At 39.3% G+C, this 19769-nt stretch overlaps 1 protein-coding gene across 4 annotated transcripts; it reads left to right on the top strand.

Annotated features, from left to right (window-relative positions):
* Positions 1 to 8866: 8866 nt before the first annotated feature.
* On the top strand, positions 8867 to 19731 carry znf710a (zinc finger protein 710a). 4 transcript variants are annotated; one of them, XM_079824994.1, is made up of 6 exons: positions 8867 to 8929; positions 10941 to 12479; positions 14787 to 14978; positions 15115 to 15289; positions 17009 to 17064; positions 17957 to 19730. In XM_079824994.1, the coding sequence occupies exons 1-5, from the start codon at positions 8885 to 8887 to the stop codon at positions 17017 to 17019; spliced, it is 1962 nt and encodes a 653-aa protein (XP_079681120.1). In that variant the 5' UTR covers positions 8867 to 8884; the 3' UTR covers positions 17020 to 17064; positions 17957 to 19730. The 4 variants fall into 4 exon arrangements, with proteins under 4 accessions (XP_079681120.1, XP_079681118.1, XP_079681119.1 ...); XM_079824993.1 differs by having other exon boundaries at positions 8869 to 8929; positions 10941 to 12509; positions 17957 to 19731; XM_079824992.1 differs by lacking the exon at positions 17009 to 17064 and having other exon boundaries at positions 17957 to 19725.
* Positions 19732 to 19769: the final 38 nt, after the last annotated feature.

Consider the following 19769-nt stretch of genomic DNA (forward strand, 5'->3'; position numbering starts at 1 on the left):
CTTTTTTTCTAACTAATCCATCTTTCTTTCTTTCTAACTAATCCATCTTTCTTTCTTTCTCTCTTTCTAACTAATCCATCTATCTTTCTTTCTAAGTAATCCATCTTTCTTTCTTTCTTTCTAACTAATCCATCTTTCTTTCTTTCTAACTAATCCATCTTTCTTTCTTTCTCTCTTTCTAACTAATCCATTTATCTTTCTTTCTAACTAATCCATCTTTCTTTCTTTCTTTCTAACTAATCCATCTTTCTTTCTTTCTGACTAATCTTTCTTTCGAACTAATCCATCTTTCTTTCTTTCTAACTAATCCATCTTTCTTCGTTTCTCTTTCATTCTTTCTTTCTTTCTTTCTAACTAATCCATCTTTCTTTCTTTCTAACTAATCCATCTTTCTTTTCTAACTAATCCATCTTTCTTTTTTTCTTTCTAACTAATCCATCTTTCTTTCTTTCTAACTAATCTTTCTTTCTTTCTAACTAATCTTTCTTTCTTTCTAACTAATCTTTTTCTTTTTAATATATCTCTTTCTTTCTTTCTAACTAATCTATCTTTCTTTCTTTCTTTCTTTCTTTCTAACTAATCCATCTTTCTTTCTTTCTAACTAATTAATCTTTCTTTCTTTCTATCTAATCCATCTTTCTTTCTAACTAATCTTTCTTTCTTTTTAATCTTTCTTTCTTTCTTTCTAACTAATATATCTTTCTTTCTTTCTAACTAATCCATCTTTCTTTCTTTCTTTCTAACTAATCCATCTTTCTTTCTTTCTTTCTTTCTTTCTTTCTTTCTTTCTTTCTTTCTAGCTAATCCATCTATCTTTCTAACTAATCTTTATTTCGAACTAATCCATCTTTCTTTCTTTCTTTCTAACTAATCCATCTATCTTTCTAACTAATTCATCTTTCTTTCTAACTAATCTTTCTTTCGAACTAATCCATCTTTCTTTCTTTCTTTCTAACTAATCCATCTTTCTTCGTTTCTCTTTCATTCTTTCTTTCTTTCTAACTAATCCATCTTTCTTTCTTTCTTTCTTTCTTTCTAACTAATCCATCTTTCTTTCTTTCTTTCTAACTAATCCATCTTTCTTTCTTTCTTTTTTCTAACTAATCCATCTTTCTTTCTTTCTTTCTTTCTTTCTTTCTAACTAATCCATCTTTCTTTCTTTCTAATATATCTTTCTTTCTAACTAACTAATCCATCTTTCTTTCTTTCTAATATATCTTTCTTTCTTTATTTCTTTATAACTAATCCATCTTTCTTTCTAACTAATCTTTCTTTCTTTTTAATATATCTCTTTCTTTCATTCTTTCTTTCTTTCTTTCTTTCTAACTAATCAGTCTTTTCTTTCTTTCTGTCTTTCTTTCTTTCTTTCTTTCTTTCTTTCTTTATAATTCATCTTTCTTTATTTCTTTCTAACTAATTAATCCATCTTTCTTTCTTTCTAAATTATCCATCTTTTTTCTTTCTAACTAATGTATCTTTCTTTCTATCTAATCCATCTTTCTTTCAACTAATCTATCAATCTAACTTTAAACTACTTTAAACTTCTAACTTCTTTAAACTTCTTCAAACTTTCTGGTCAGGCTTTCTCAAACCAACTTAAAGTTGGTCTCAACAAACTTTTTTTCTAGTTATTATTATACTGTTATATTTATTCTTAAATGCTATTTAAAAATGTTAATAATGAAAATTTTATTGTAATGTTAATATTTTTTATTTTTATTTAGCAATAATAATAATCATAATTATTATGATTACTATTATTAGCCATATAAATATATAAACACAATGTTATATAAACACTTCATTTGTAAAAATAAAAAAATAATAATAATCGCATTTTAAATGCGATTTTTAACCAGAATAATCGTAACTAGAAAAGTAAAGTTTGTTAACAAACTTTAAGTTGGCTTGAGAAAGCCTGACCAGAAAGTTTGAAGAAGTTTAATGTTAGATTGATAGATTAGTTGAAAGAATGATAGATAGATTAGTTTGAAAGAAAGGTAGATTACTTAGAAAGAGATAGATAAATAGATAGAAGATAGTTAGAAAGAAAGAAAAAAGAATGAAAGATAGATTAGTTCAAAAGAAAGAAAGAAAGATAGATTACTTAGAAATAGATAAAGTTTGAAGATAGATGGATGGATGGATGGATGGATGGATGGATGGATGGATGGATGGATGGATGGATGGATGGATGGATGGATGGATGGATGGATGGATGGATGGATGGATGGATGGATAGATAGATAGATAGATAGATAGATAGATAGATAGATAGATAGATAGATAGATAGATAGATAGATAGATAGATAGATAGATAGATAGATAGATAGATAGATAGATAGATAGATAGATAGATAGATAGATAGATAGATTTATATATTAAGAACTGCAAATGTGGCCCTGGATATGTGTAAATTATATGCGTAGATAATGAGTAGATTGTATGCGTAGATAACTGGATATTCGTAGATAATGAGTAAATTAAATTGCTATTATGAGAAACAATTTGCCCTGCGCCTTCCTATTTCACAAAAAATGCATATTCAAGACATGTGGGGATAAAAAAAAAAAAAAATCCCCCCTACAGAATCTAAATAAATACTTTACGACTATAGAGCTGGTAAGTCCCACCCATTCGTAAACTGGACCTCTAGGTTGAAAAATCGTCAATGTCATTCATTTATTTAATGTAAGAAAATAATTATTTTCTGGTCCCGTTTGAATTGTGCCATGAATGTGAACATATGTTGTCTGTGAATTTTTAATATAATTTTTCGTGTGAAGAATGCTACAATTTAGCGGGTAGAAGTTTGATACGGTTACTTTGTGTTGTCTGTATGAATGATATAAACCAACCCCCATGTCTCTACGATGTTCTGAAGCAGAGATATAGGTCTTAGTATACGGTTGCTAGGGTACTCTGTTTGGTTGCTATGGAGTGGCTTGGCAGCATCCAATGATGATACTGCTTGTCTGTATGAATGATATAAACCAACCCCCATGTCTCTATGATATTCTGAGGCAGAGATATAGGTCTTGCTAAACGGTTGCTAGGGTACTCTGTTTGGTTGCTATGGAGTGGCTTGGCAGCATCCAATGACGATACTGCTTGTCTGTATGAATGATATAAACCAACCCCCATGTCTCTATGATGTTCTGAGGCAGAGATATAGGTCTTGGTAAACGGTTGCTAGGCTGCTTGATAATGGTTGCTAGGGCGTGGCTATGAAGTGTTGAAGGTGATATGTGATTGGCTGTTGATGCCCCGAGTCAAACAAACCCACCCTTGTGTTTCTATGACACTTCTATCCAAAGATATCCCTTCGATGTTTTTCAATGGAAGTCTATGGGATCAGTTGCTAGGGAGCTCTAAATGGTTGCTAGGGCGTGGCTTCATAGGTTGACAATCATCATGAGATAGTGATTGGCTGTCTGAGTAAATTGAGCCCACCCCCTTGTCTCTGAGACACTGTGAGCCAGAGCCAAAGATGGATTAGTTAGAAATAATTATTAGTTAGAAAGAAAGATAGATGGATTAGTTAGAATGAAAGAAAGAAAGATGGATTAGTTAGAATGAAAGAAAGAAAGATGGATTAGTTAGAATGAAAGAAAGAAAGATGGATTAGTTAGAATGAAAGAAAGAAAGATGGATTAGTTAGAATGAAAGAAAGAAAGATGGATTAGTTAGAATGAAAGAAAGAAAGATGGATTAGTTAGAATGAAAGAAATTAGAATGAAAGAAAGAAAGATGGATTAGTTAGAATGAAAGAAAGAAAGATGGATTAGTTAGAATGAAAGAAATTAGAATGAAAGAAAGATGGATTAGTTAGAATGAAAGAAAGAAAGATGGATTAGTTAGAAAGAAAGAAAGAAAGAAAGAAAGAAAGAAAGAAAGAAAGAAAGAAAGAAAGAAAGAAAGATGGATTATTAGTTAGAATGAAAGAAAGATGGATTAGTTAGAATGAAAGAAAGAAAGAAAGAAAGAAAGAAAGAAAGAAAGAAAGAAAGAAAGAAAGAAAGAAAGAAAGAAAGATGGATTAGTTAGAATGAAAGAAAGAAAGATGGATTAGTTAGAATGAAAGAAAGAAAGATGGATTAGTTAGAATGAAAGAAATTAGAATGAAAGAAAGATGGATTAGTTAGAATGAAAGAAATTAGAATGAAAGAAAGATGGATTAGTTAGAATGAAAGAAAGAAAGATGGATTAGTTAGAAAGAAAGAAAGAAAGAAAGAAAGAAAGAAAGAAAGAAAGAAAGAAAGAAAGAAAGAAAGAAAGAAAGATGGATTATTAGTTAGAATGAAAGAAAGATGGATTAGTTAGAATGAAAGAAAGAAAGAAAGAAAGAAAGAAAGAAAGAAAGAAAGAAAGAAAGAAAGAAAGAAAGAAAGATGGATTAGTTAGAATGAAAGAAAGAAAGATGGATTAGTTAGAATGAAAGAAAGAAAGATGGATTAGTTAGAATGAAAGAAATTAGAATGAAAGAAAGATGGATTAGTTAGAATGAAAGAAATTAGAATGAAAGAAAGATGGATTAGTTAGAATGAAAGAAAGAAAGATGGATTAGTTAGAAAGAAAGAAAGAAAGAAAGAAAGAAAGAAAGAAAGAAAGAAAGAAAGATGGATTATTAGTTAGAATGAAAGAAAGATGGATTAGTTAGAATGAAAGAAAGAAAGAAAGAAAGAAAGAAAGAAAGAAAGAAAGAAAGAAAGAAAGAAAGAAAGAAAGAAAGAAAGAAAGAAAGAAAGAAAGATGGATTAGTTAGAATGAAAGAAAGAAAGATGGATTAGTTAGAATGAAAGAAAGAAAGATGGATTAGTTAGAATGAAAGAAAGAAAGAAAGAAAGAAAGAAAGAAAGAAAGAAAGAAAGAAAGAAAGAAAGATGGATTATTAGTTAGAATGAAAGAAAGATGGATTAGTTAGAATGAAAGAAAGAAAGAAAGAAAGAAAGAAAGAAAGAAAGAAAGAAAGAAAGAAAGAAAGAAAGATGGATTATTAGTTAGAATGAAAGAAAGAAAGAAAGAAAGAAAGAAAGAAAGAAAGAAAGAAAGAAAGATGGATTAGTTAGAATGAAAGAAAGAAAGATGGATTAGTTAGAATGAAAGAAAGAAAGATGGATTAGTTAGAATGAAAGAAAGATGGATTAGTTAGAAAGAAAGAAAGAAAGAAAGAAAGAAAGAAAGAAAGAAAGAAAGAAAGAAAGAAAGATGGATTAGTTAGAATGAAAGAAAGAAAGATGGATTAGTTAGAATGAAAGAAAGAAAGAAAGATGGATTAGTTAGAATGAAAGAAAGAAAGAAAGATGGATTAGTTAGAAAGAAAGAAAGAAAGAAAGAAAGAAAGAAAGAAAGAAAGAAAGAAAGAAAGAAAGAAAGAAAGAAAGAAAGAAAGAAAGATGGATTAGTTAGAATGAAAGAAAGAAAGATGGATTAGTTAGAATGAAAGAAAGAGACGATAAGAGATAGATAGAACAGTTTGAAGATAGATAGATAGATAGATAGATAGATAGATAGATAGATAGATAGATAGATAGATAGATAGATAGATAGATAGATAGATAGATAGATAGATAGATAGATAGATAGATAGATAGATAGATAGATAGATAGATAGATAGATAGATAATGTCATATACACCTGGATGGCTTGAGGGTCAGTAAATCATGGGCTAATTTCGGATGAACTAACCCTTTAAGGGATTAATTTTATTTTATATTTACATTTATATTTTACATTTTAAACACATTTTTGCCTTCACAGTTCTTTTTAAAAGGTCCTGTGGTGTGATGATAGAATATTAAAATCAATCCCATAATCTCGCGTTTAAAATTATGTCTTAAGAGCTGCATGCATAATGTAGTTTATCTTGTCACAGCACAGGACATGTCAGGATACCTTTCCAAAAGTACATGCCAACTTCACACATCTCATGTTAGTGAATTTCTTCTATAAAACAATGTCATTTTTTTAGTCACGAAATATTACTGTAATTGCAGTGCTTTCACAAATTAGTACATGTGGGGTAAAACGTGCCAGATGCTTTAGATATGCTGTGTCAGTGATTGAACTGAAAGTTAATTTTGTCTCCCAAATGCAAGAATTACTATTATAAATAGATCTAATTATTTCTACATTCAAATATTCTGAATATTCAACTTTTTCCTGCTTGTCTTAAGAAAATGTAAATAATGTGCATCAATATAAGCCTCAGAATGGCATTGTTTTCATGTTGTAAAATGTAAATGGTTCACATAGTCCCTGATGATTCAGTTTACCGCTTGAAATGATACAGCTTAGTTTTTGAAGTAAAACTTCCATAAAAAATGGCACAGTTTACCCCACTGTCTACTTCTGAATACACCTCACCCTCAAAAAAAAAATGTGTTAAAATAACTTGTGTTTGTGCCTTTATCGCGTCATAATGAAATTGTGTACTAGTGGAGGTTTCGAGTTTCCCCGTCGCATCTCCGCTCCGGTCGCGTGAGAATCACGTCGGGAATCAAACACAACCACATGCATTTACATCTCAGTCAGATCTCAGCCACTAACCCAACCGGTTCAAACTTCCCTCAGGATCATACGTTCACACTGCCGCAAAAAAACAATGCAGACAAAAGTTCCCTATTGCTTCTCTTCAGAAAGAGGAGAAATACAAAAACCATAAGTACAAGTGTCATGTGACACACACTTGTCAGTTAAAACCTGTAGATGGATTCCCAAAACCACACACCCCTCTAAAACACAGCTACACAAACCTGTGGAGAAGCACACATGCAGAAAGAAAAAAACTAGTAGGCGTTCATTATTCATCATGTATTCTTCCCTGTGTGTGTGTGTGTTAGGACTGGTTCACACAAGCCTGATACTTCTGGGCGAATGAGGTTAGGACAGGTTTCAAGCCATTTCTCTTTTCTTTTTTTTAAGGGAGGGGGGAAACCTGTGGGCCTGGATGGGGGATTCTTTCTTTCCCCCTAACTTTTGTTTGTCTCCCCTTCTTGGTTTTCCCCACAGGCGGGCAGCTCTGTGTTGTTTTATGTACACGTCCCTGGCCGTTTCTTCTTCCATGTGGATTCTTTGTCTTTTACGTCTTATCTCTTTGTTTCTTCCCTTGCACTCTTTCTATTTTCTCTCCTCTCTCGCTCTCTCAACTTCCTGCTATCTCTCCCCCTCACTCACACCCTCCCTCAATCTCTCTTTATCTCTGTCTGTTTCCCTTCGCTCCCTATCTCTCTCTCTCTCTCTCTCTCTCCCTCTCCCTGTCCTTTCTCTTTTCCCTCCCTCCCTCCTTTCCTCTCACGATCTCTCACACGCACACACATCTTTCTCTCACTCAGACGCACATATACTGACTCTCCTACAATGCTTGATTTTCTCTCTCCTTCATGGATTGCCCTTTCCTGCTCGCTGATGAAAAATGTCCTCCACTCTTCTCACACACACTGACGGTATACAGCACAGTCCTTCACTCAGGTGTGTTCCATGCCATAATAGAGGCTCTTTTGTGGGACGGCCAGCCTATATCCTGGCGTTAATAAGCTCACGGGAAGTGTTAGAGTAATCCCATACCTTTTCCGTAATGAGGATGAGCGGGAACACTTCGGCACACACCCGGCAAACGGAGCGGGCAGGTAGCCTATCACGCGCTCTTGACAGAGGAAACCAGAACTTCAATAGTTAATATCTTTCCTTGCTGTTTTTTCCCTTTTCCTCTCTTTTCCCCTGCCCCCCCTTCACTCTTCCACTCCCCCTCTTTTTCTCTTGCTGATGAACTCCTCTTTTTTATTTTCACACTCCACCATCCCCCTTTTCTCCCCCCCCCACTCACTATCTCTCTCTGAGGCTGCTGAAACTCTCTCTCTCTCTCTCTATCTCTCTTTCAGTCCGAGTGCTCTCCCTCCCTCTTCCCTCTTTCTTTCTTTCTGTCTTTCTCTCTTTTCTTTGACCTCATCTTTTCTTATGCTTTGCTCTCCCTCCCCCAGTTCCTCTCTTCCTTCTTTTTTGCTGCATTCTCTTCTTCTCTCGCCCTCCCCCACCTCTTTTCTCTCTCTCTGTCGCTCTCTCTCTCTCTTTTTCTATTTCTCTCCCATTCACCCCCCCTTCCCTTCCCTTTTCTCTCTATACCTCTCTGTCTCAGTCCCCCTCCCTCTTCCTCTTATTCTCTCTCTCCCCCATGTCTGTCTCACTCCCTCCCTCTCTTTCCAAACTGCTTTTCTTTCTCCTTTTCTTTCTTTTGTCACTCATTTTTTTTTGTGCACGCACTGGCTCTCAGACATTGCACAGGCGTCTTGCGGCTTAATTATTTGAGATGCGCAAATAAACAGACCTGTAGAACTCCTCCCGGAAAACATTTCAGCATATCTCACTCACTGTCTGTCTGACACCGACAGACACACCTCCAGATTAGAGATCTGTGTGTGTGTGAGAGAGAGAGAGAGAGAGAGAGAGAGAGAGAGAGCGCCTGTGCACATGCCGGCTTGAAACATGTTCATCTCTAAAGTGAAGAGAGGACGTACATGTGCTGAGAAGTGAGCTTTTGTTAGCAAGAGAGAAATATGTTTGTTGAAGGGTCACGCTGTATGGAGTGTGTGCGTGAGAAAGAGAGATAGTGAATGCGTGAGAGAGAGAGTGAAAGAGAAAGAAAGAAAGAAAGAAAGAAAGGAGAAAGAGATGGGGGGGGGTGTGGGGAAGGGAGGGCAGAGAGACAGAAAGAAAGAGAATGGAAGAAATAGGTTTGTGTGTGTATGTGTGCGAGAGAGGCAGGCACAGTCAGTTCTGATAACAGCAACAGTAGGAGGAGGATGAGCCTGGCTCCGCCCCCCTCTCTCTCTCGCCGTTATAAATAGGAGCTGGTGTTTTTTGCTCCTCTCACTTCTCTTGAAGGATGAGGTCCCTGAAACATCTCAAACATCACACCAGGAGTAATGTGGTGAGTGCTCAACCCAAACACACACGCTACCCGGAGCGGCTCGTGTTGATATGTTGACTTGAGCTGTTGGTTAATTGCTGTGTTAAAGTTTGTAACTCTGAACTGTGGAAATGAAATAACTTTTTCTCTCTCTCACAGAATACTGCAAGAGTGTCATTTATACTTTAACCGCTCTCTCCGTTTCAGTCTAGCCTCTCGCATCGTCTCTCTCTACCTCCAATGCAGTACATTTCTTTTGTTTTCTATCTCTCACACTCGCAAACACTCACAGGTTCATTCAATGCTAGTCTTTACACTAGCTAGCCTTTTTGTTTTGTTATTTATTTTTGTATTCACTCCAGCTCTCCTCGTACAGTCACGGCTGCTATTTTGCCCGACTGGCTTTTTCATTTGTCTTAACACTCCTTCTTTTTCCCTCCCTCGTTCTTTCTCATTTCTGTCTCCTTCTTAGTTTCAGTCTTTCACTCCTCACACCCCTCCCTCTCTCTTTATCTCTCTGTTGTACTCTCTCTCTCTCTCACTCACTCACTCACTCAGTTTCTCTTAGTCTCTCATCCCCCGCTGCCCCTCCCTCCCCCTCTTCTTTTCCTCTCACTCTTTCTTTATCTCTCTTTATCTTTCTTTCCTCACTCCCCTCCCTCACTCAGTCACTCAGTCTATCTCTCATCCCCCAGTCCCCCTCCTTCCTCTCTCTTCCTTCTTTCACTTGCTTCCTCAATCACCCTTTTTCTCTCACTCACTTACTCGCTCTTTTTTTTCTGTCTGTTTCTCCCTCCCTCTGTCTGACTGCTTTAAAAGCAGTAATTATAAATGACATGGTTATCAGGGCATCCAGGTTCCCCTTCTCATTTCTCACTCTTTCTCTCTGCCCCCCCTCCACCACTCACTTCTCGTTTTCTTTCCTCTGTCTGTCTCTGCTTGTCTGTCTCTCGTTCTCTGTTTTACAGCTGTCAGTCTCTCCCTCCCTCTTTCCCTTCTGTATGCTTGTTTTTGCTTAAGCGGAAATCAGTGTTTCATGGCTTTCTATTCAGCACAAATCAAGGTACCAGCTCGTTAGAGGTGATAATGTACGTTAATGACTTTCTCAGCACACACACACACATAATTACTTGTGTGAACATGACAGTGATTTGAGCATTCTGGTAGTATAGAACAGAGGTGTGGTGACCTGAGCTAAGAGTTCAACCAAGTTGCTTTTAATTAATCCATATGTAAGTAACATAATCATCAGCCTCAAAGGAACGATTTTTCTCATAAGCGCTGGCTGCAACGAACCGAATCATGTTGGCTTCAGCCAATCTCTGAAGTCTGCAAATTGACTGGACTCACTTGCGTTACTGGTACTGCTAAAACTTCACTGTCCAGCCTTTTCATAGTCAGCAGTGTCAGCGCTTGACCTCGCAGGAAATGCTGTGGGTAGTCCGCGGATGTAGACTTCCCGCTCGGACCCAGACACTCTTTGTGCTTTGCGTCCTTTTAAAGACTGTGAAGGAAGGAAGCATGGCGCTTGAACAGATCTGTCTTATCTATCTAAAGCAATCTCTAGTGGACACGGAGGCAAGGCGTTGTCAGAATATGTCTGTTGCTTACTGCTGTGAATATTATATATATATATATATATATATATATATATATATAGTATAATGACCTTTTTTGATGAGAATGTACACTATTTGACAAAGATCAGATCTAGAAAAACATTCCTGCCACGTTACCAGAAATGACATGATCTGACTGAGCTGTCATTTACATCCTCAAATCCTCAAACTCTATCCAAACAGCTTTTATTTGTTGCTCCGCATCAGTCAACTTCGTTGTTCAAACACTCATGTTGATGTGACGCTATTGCACTGACTTCATTGCTATTGTTGTAGTGACACTGTTGCCATGACAGCATTAGCCAGACTTTGTTGCTACGAGTACATTGTATTGACGCTTGCGATGACAGATTTATACACTGATTCTGATTTCATGAAGTATTGCTAAGACTTGTTGTTCTCTCCATTGACAGGAAGAGCAGGAGGTTCCTCTGGTCCGCTGCTATTCTAAAGTGATGGAGCATGCGGTGGATGTCGGCACTCAGACGGACCCAGTGGTGGTCCTTTCCCTAGCCCAGGCTGCTGTGCTGGGCCTCATATCTCAGAATGAAATCTTTGGAGCCACAATTGCCCCAAACGGTTTCTATACAGGAGAGGGACGCGAAGGCCCCGCTCCCCCTGCAGAATCCATGGAGTATGAATATGCAGATCAGCTAATTGGAGCCAATGGAGACTATCTGGCCGAACCTCACGGGGAGAACAGGAGGCCAGAAGGGCCTTACGGGGCAGAGCGCAGGCGACCGGGGCCCCGCGGGAGGACCAAGAGGCCCTTGAGTGAAGGAGAACCGGAGGAGTCCGCGGTTAGGTCTCTGGACGCTTCGACCCAGGTGAAAGGAGAGAGGCCTGAGTTCTCTAGCCCCTGTTATCTCTCGAATCCCCAGCAAACTGACAACGAGCCAGAAGTGTTGGACCTAGCACCTCAAAGAGTGCCAATGAAAGAAGAGCAGTGTAACAAAGGCTACCCTGAGCCCTCGAGGGAGCCAGCCAGCCAACAGGTAGACTCTGAGGCTCAGTCTCAAAGCCGGCAAAGCCCCGTGGAGCGTGGAAAGGCATCGGCGGAGTCCCCTAAGGAGAGGCGGGGAAAGGAGGAGGAACAACAAGAAGAGGAGGAGGAGGACGTAGAGGAGAGAGCACTGAACCTGAAAACTACAGAGGAGGATGTGAGCCCGTCAATGAGGCGCTACTATGAGTCCAGCGTGACCGCATACGAGGCTGCTGAGATGGGCCTTCCGGGAGAATATGAGGAGGGCGGCCAGGCCATGGTGTGGGCGGAGGGTGAGAACTCCTTGGGGAGACGGATGCAGATCGACCGTCTAGATATCAACGTGCAAATCGACGAATCGTACTGTGTGGATGTGGGCGAAGGCCTGAAACGCTGGAAGTGTCGCATGTGCGAAAAGTCCTACACTTCGAAGTACAACTTGGTAACACACATCCTCGGTCACAATGGCATCAAGCCACATGAATGTCTGCACTGTGGAAAGCTCTTCAAGCAGCCCAGCCACCTTCAAACGCATCTGTTGACGCACCAGGGCACGCGGCCGCACAAGTGCACCGTCTGCAAGAAGGCCTTTACCCAGACCAGTCACCTTAAACGGCACATGTTGCAGCACAGCGACGTCAAGCCGTACAGCTGCCGCTTCTGCGGCCGGGGCTTCGCCTACCCCAGTGAGCTGCGTACTCACGAGACCAAGCACGAGAGCGGCCACTGTCACGTCTGCACGCAGTGCGGCATGGAGTTCCCCACTCACGCCCACCTCAAGCGCCACCAGGTCAGCCACCAGGGCCCGACGACCTTTCAGTGCACCGAATGTCACAAGTCCTTCGCCTACCGTAGCCAGCTCCAGAACCATCTGATGAAGCACCAGAACGTGCGGCCTTATGTCTGCTCGGAGTGCGGCATGGAGTTCGTGCAGATCCACCACCTGAAGCAGCACATGCTGACACACAAGGTACTGACACAGCAGGCCCCCGAACACAAGGTACTTAAACCTCATTAGTTTTTGTAATCTTCCCACAAACATCCAATTAGAAATGATTCCCCAGTGACGTTCACAATCCACATTTCCAAACACTACATGTTCCCATACATCTGTATGTCATTTTAGCTGTGTGTCGGGTATTGCCACAACAAGTTTCAGTGTAAATGGAGCTGTCTCTGTCAGTCCCTTCCAGCCATCCAACCCTGCCATTAACTCGTCCCGTTTCTCCATCCCTCGCACTAGTATGGAGCTGTTTTGTTTTGTGTGTGCTTTGTGCAGTGAAGTGTGTCTTACATGCTGATACTTCCTCCTTTCATTTCTCACTCTCTATGAGTATGATTCATCTCGTCATGACTGCAGTGTCAGTAAACAGAATGTGTCACAGGTCAGCAGGGTTAGTAACAAAAAAAACACACATCAGCAGTTAGTCATTTCTTCAGCGTTTGTATCAACAGTTTGGAATTTTTAGATTTATTGCCATTAGAGATAACGACTGAATGAAAACACTGGGTGATTTCAGTTAGTTGGGTACACTATGGGTGCTTCTCATTCTCGTTCCCTTTCCTCGCGTCTCAGCTCCACCCACTTGGGATGCGAGGGGAAGGATGCAAGGAAAGAAATGAGAACAGAATAATTGAAGCAACGCTTATTTGTATATTGGAACATTCTTGAATATCACTCGAGAGTCACTTTAAAGCATCATCAGCTGTGCTCAAGGGATCTGCCCTTATGATTTTGAAGTTTAGTTATTTAAGAAATTCATAAATAATAATAATAGCGCTTCAGATGCCCTGCTGAAATATGTGAGATATATGGTTTATTAAACTGCAATGGTATATGCTTTACCTTTGCAGTTTAAATAAACCATATATCTCACATATTTCAAATTGTGACAACTGTGAAGGGGGAGAATTTATACATCAGATTTTTTGACAAGGAAGACTTGCGCATAGGATACACCTGTGCATCCTCGCTCATAGCTCCTCTGGAAGCTTCCTCGCTCCTCGACTCCTCACAGTGCAATTAGAGAATTGAGATGTCCCTCAAGATGGCTAACATTGATCGTTTTCCGGGTCACAGACTGGAGGACTGAGGAGCAAGAAAGCGAGGAAGCATTCATCTAAATATTGAGAAGCACCCTATATGGCCTAAAGTAAATGGACACCTCAATACTGCACCTGCATGTGCTTTATAAATGCCAATAATAGGGAGTTTCCACTAGATACCGGAAAACTAATAAAGGAATTTGATACCATTCAGCCAGTCAGATCCGGTGCTAATGTTGGAGTGATGTGGCCCTGTTGCCGTTCCTGTTCATCCCAACAGTTCAGTGGGGTTCATATCTGAGTAAAGTTCTTCAGCATCAGACTCAGTCTGTAAACTGTTTATTTATTGACCACAATTTGTGCACAAGGACATTGGGACCCTCCCTAGACCATTAAGGTGATCCTGATTTCATCCTTGTTGATCCTGGAACAACATTCCAATCAACCAAGTTTACAGTTAATTCAAGTTTAAGCTTACAACAAGTATTAGTGCTTCTACATCGGTTATTCACCTATGATTTTAGGTTTTGGGTTAGGTTTATGGGTAGGAATAGGGTTAGGACTTCATTTTCAGACAGGAATGTTGTTCCAGGACCAACAAAATATGTTCTTCCAGGAACATGTCTTGGCAAAATCACGGTGACCAAACTATTAACACAGAGTTGGAAGCGAACACACTATTTACAAGGGGTAGCCCATGCACTTATGGCCATGTAGTTTAGATTCAGTGCAGTTCTTCATAGCACATTCTGAAATGGAAAGAATGTTTCCATGTATGTTAGGACAGCAGTATTCCCTGGATACACTGGAAGTGTTCACTGAATAGTCAAATTGTCAAGGCGAGAGAATGTTTAACCCTCTTCATTTGTTAATGTTTTAGCTTGGTGGAGCATCAGAGCTCTCACTGCAGTGTATACACGTCTATTTACCCTGCAGCATTGCGATAACAACAGTGAATAAAGCGCGTGTGCATGAATTTCTTGCTCTGTCTTATGAATTCTAGTGAGCAAGCAAGACAGGCACCCTGCTGATGGATTCAGCTGCGCTTATGACAACTAACCACTTTTTCTCATTCAGCTGATGCCAGTGATAAATAATTTTTCCTCCCGCTCTCAAAAACGAAAAAATATATATATATATATATCACTAATTATAAAAGTTACATTTTTTTTAAAGTGATGGTCGCAATGGAATCATATCTAAATGTATTGCCGATGTCTTTCTCTCTCAGGGTATGAAGGAATACAAATGCGACGTGTGTTCTCGTGAGTTCACACTCTCTGCCAACCTGAAGCGACACATGCTGATTCACACCAGTGTGCGCCCTTTCCAGTGCCACGTCTGCTTCAAGACTTTTGTTCAGAAGCAGACGCTTAAAACGCACATGATTGTCCACTTGCCTGTGAAACCTTTTAAGTGCAAGGTGAGTACGAAGAACTCTTTCATGCACACGGTATAATCCTGCTGGAGTCCTTCAGACAGTCTATATTTTCCTACTCTATATGGCTGTGTATCAAACATAGACCTCTAATAGTTCCTGTATTTTTTTTTTTTTGTAGGTGTGCGGGAAGTCCTTCAACAGAATGTATAACCTGCTGGGTCACATGCACCTTCATGCCGGTAGCAAACCCTTCAAGTGTCCTTACTGCTCCAGCAAGTTCAATTTGAAGGGCAACTTAAGTCGACACATGAAGGTGAAACATGGAATCCTGGACACCTCGACTGAAGGGCAAGGTAACATGCAAATTAGACCTCAGATTATACTTACTCGTGACTTTTGCAGTTCTCAATGTTATAGAAAATTAGAAACAACAGGACGGGTATAGCCTAGAGGTGTATAGAGCTGCTTGACTCCGCCTCTCTGGGTTTATAGAGTGGGAGTTAAAAGTAAATGTTAATGCTGCATTCACACCAAACGCGATTAGAGCGTCAGGAGCGAGTGATTTCAATGTTAAGTCAATGGAAAGGCGCGTTGACGCGCGTCTGGAGGTCCTGCGGCGCGATAGACGCGTTTCGTGCGGCGCGATGGACGAAATAGTGCTTTTTGTGCATTCACGCGTTTGAAGCGAATTCGTGTCTGACGCCCGAGTTGAAAAATCTAAACTTTGGCATCAATTCGCGCCGCGTTAACCAATCAGGAGCCTGCTTGCTGCTGTCACGTGGTAAAGTGACGTGATGAGAAACCCTGCATAATTAAAAAATATTACTATTGTGTCACAAAATGTAGTTTTAAGACTTTTTCAGGTGGGAATGTAGTTGTTTAAAGCTCAAATCTGTGGTTTATTTATAAAGAGAGCGCCTATTTTGTGGATTTGTGAGATCCAGGCGATCACCGGGCGCTCAGCGCTCATTACCCCGGCGAGAGCAGCCTTTCCTCGGCCAGTCCTTCAGACGTTTGCCGCTGGCTCTGATGTCCTGTAGTGGTTCGTCTTGTGTGGATCTAACGGCCGATCTTTGGTGTCATGAATCTATAACTTGTTGTCTGCCAAATCGTTAGGGAAAAGAGAAGTTTCATAACTTTATTTTTTAAGGATATTTAAATATACATGCAGTGAAGATAATGTAGGAGTTGCCTGGACCACATTTGTGTGGCTATTCATATTTAATATATATTTTTAATGAAAATGAAAAGAGGCAGAGTGGTGTTTATGACATATTTCTCCTGGAGCGCCTTGAACGCTCAATTTATACGAATGGATTCAAAATGTTCAAGCGTCCCACTAGACGTGGTAGACGCGATTTTGTCGCTCTATTCGCGTTTGGTGTGAATGCAGCATCATGCTAGTAAAAGTTGGCTATCTAGTCGAAATAAAAATACGAAGACTTGTGATGTATATTTGACTGAATTAGAGATTTTTGTCAGTAGGCAGGTTTCTATTACATATTTGCGAAAAAATGGCGTTTCTATTAACCGATGTTATGCAACTAAAACGTCATTTTTTACTCTCGCGAGAAGTCATTGCAAAAATCATGGCGACGGATGTTGGTAGGTTTACTTATACTACGGGGCTGTTGAATGCTTGAATCTGATTGGCTGACAAACATTCTGCAATTATTTTCAGGGAAACGCACACGGCAAAAGTAGCTCAAGGCAGGTCTTGACTGCATCCATAACACTACGCCAAATGTTTTCAGTTATTTCAAATGTCTTTACAGCCGACAACATTGAAATAACCAAAACCCACTTCGACACTGACCAAGCAAAGAAATATAGTGCACAATAGGATAAAAATGACACATTATTTCCATGTTTTTCCCACAAAATTACGTTTAATACGAAACGCACATACTCTCTTTCTCCTGCTCTCTCTGCTCTCACACTCAAACACACTACGGACACACACTTGCACAGAAACGTGTTAACAAAGCGCTGCTCTGACGATTTTATCAGGAAAGTAGTTTAGCGACATGACATTTCTCACTAGCGAGGTAATAACGCCGCTGTTTTTACAGTTCTGTATTAGTAGATGCTGCTGCCGAACACTGTTGAAAGAGACGCACAGACTGAGGTAATTCACATACGCACTCTCTCTCGCTCTCGCTCTCTCTCTCTCTCTCTAACTCACTGCATTAGTCTGCTATCAATGGCTCAAGCCTCTGTTACTAGTTTTAAAATTGACGTTTTGGAATTGGCAACGGTGGCTTGGGTTTAGATGCGCAAGAAATTAGTCCTGCACACGAGCGTTTTAAAGACAAAATGAATGTCTTGAAATAAAATGTGGTAACCGTGGAATAATTGACTCCGGGCCATTGAATTATTCAAAAAATAATGCACACTCGAGGTGTAACTATTGTTTGAAAAATTCATCGGCCTGAAGTCAATTATTCCTAACATACATCACAGCCACCGCACTAACCATTATTTTTGACCGAAGTAGACGTAGGCGTCTTATCCAAGCATTAATGGCAAGGAAAGCCCCTTATACTTCGGAGCGGCCTCGTGTGAAGTGTTTCTGGGTGGTTACAGAACGAGATTTCACAGTGGAACGGTGGATTCAGGATTTTCGGATGAGTAGATCAACCTTTTTTGAGTTGTGCAATGCAATAAGGCAATAGATAAAGAATAAAGAACGCCTCGTCTTGTGTCCAAACTTACCATACCATCTTTAAAGGATGATCATGTGACTTTTATGTATGCCTAGTGACCTGTAAATATTCCTTTTTCGATTTGCCTGAAAAACCACCTTGTGAGCGTAAAAACGTTTTTGCGATATATGGGAAATTTGACGCGTTTTGAGCGTATTTCAATTTGCGCAATTTGAAGGGTAATGGAAACGCAGCTTGTGATTTTTTTTAATTTCATGAAATTATGAAGTATTGTTTAACCTCCTGAATTCACATATTGTGTATACGTTGTGACAAAACGAAGTGTCTAAGAAGTGTCTTCATTTCCTTTCTCAGATGCCCTGCCTGATGCGGAGGGTCAGGAAGATTACGAGGAGGAGAGCTTTGATTACAGCGAGAGGGAAAATCTAGCCAGCAACAACGCACAGGATTTGGCAAAACTCGGCAAAATTAGCTACTACAACTACACCAAGGTTGCCGCTCGCTACAACGCGACTTAAGCAGCGGACTGAGACACTAAAATGTGGTTTAAGGGGGAGCAAAAGACTGCAATGGTCATTTCTGTAGTACTCTTTGGCTCTGATAGGAGCAGTGAGGAAATAGCCATCATGAAGTGGATGTGCACTGGAGCCCATTTTGGGTCTGTGAAACAAAAGGGATAGCAGATTGAAGCTTCATTTTAACAATGTCATTTCACATTAGGGATCATCCTGAAGAATAAAGGACTGTGTGTTTAGGTGCTGCTCTTTTTGCCCCTTTACAGAAGTATATAATTTCTGAGCTACATTCAACGGGGCAGTGAAACGACATGTACAGATATAAGGAAGCACTTGATCTATACGGACAATCCACAGCTCTTTTAATCCGATAAACCAAGACTGCTGTTGTAGACCATTGATCTTGTTGGTGGTTTTCCTGTCCAGGAAGTTAGATACCACTTTATAGGATTTAACCAAAGCTGACAAAGTGCAAATAGTTGTCATTACGTGTTAACTTCCCCAGCATTTAGTTTGTAAGCATACTGTGACTTTTCGCTTAGATTCTTCTCCAGCATTTGTTTGTTTGTAGCTCATGTTGGATTGATTGAGTTAACGGAAAGGTTTTTCAGTGCCTATTTTTCTTTCTCTTTCATTGAATCACTGTATGCCTTCTGGAGAATCGTATTCTTTGTTTTAACATTATTGCAAATAGTATTTATTGTTCAATGTTTCTTGGCATTCACAAGTGTAAATACATTGCCAATGTTCCAGATGGGCAGATTTTATTTCAGATTTAAAATATAGCCATGTCGTAGGTTTAGTTCAATTTGAGCGTAATTGCATTAATTACCTAAGTGCATTGTTTGGTCCATCATCTCTAAAATACAAGAATCTTGTGTTTAAATGATATATATTTTGTCCATCTTTAGTTTGATGAATGTAATAATACTAAGTCCCTTTAAAGCGTTCAATATTTCACAGAGCCATCCGTCAGCAAAAAAAAAAAAATTCTATGAAACGTCTTTAGTTTGCAGTCTGTTCTGTGTTCTTGTACTGCGTACCAGTTAACCACGTGGGCTAAATTCATTTTATTTTTAAAATGTGGCGATCTTCTTGCATCATTTTTTTTGGTGTGGATTAAACTACCTTATTCCGAACCTCATCTAATTTGAATCTCCTTGGACATAAAACCTTGTAACGTGTGCTGCATCTTTCACAAAGTCACCAATACTGGTTGGATTCTGAAGAGGATGCCCTAAAAACACTGGACAAAAATACTAACTGCCCTTGTGCGTGCAAGAGAGAGTCTCATCCATCATTCCTGCGCAGAGCTCAGGAGTGATGAACGACAGTCTGCCGACATGTGACAGGGCTCGAGACCCAGCCGAGAATGATTGGGGAAATTCACCATGTATTCTCCATCTAGCTAAGAAACTCAAAATGTTAATGTGAAAGATTGGGTGCATTTTTATTGTTTTAAATGCTTGTGTCCTCCAATCTAGGCAGGAGCTTATGTTTTGTATGAGCTTTCGATTCTTTTGTTGCACACTGATGTGAATATGATGTTGATAAATGTGTGTTAAACGTTGTGCTCTGGACATTACTGTAAATTAATACATTTATTTACCTTTAAACGTGTGGAGTGTGAATGGTGATTAACGACACAAGAA

Source organism: Gobio gobio (genome assembly GCF_949357685.1).
Source record: "Gobio gobio genome assembly, chromosome: 9".
Lineage (NCBI taxonomy): Eukaryota > Metazoa > Chordata > Actinopteri > Cypriniformes > Gobionidae > Gobio > Gobio gobio.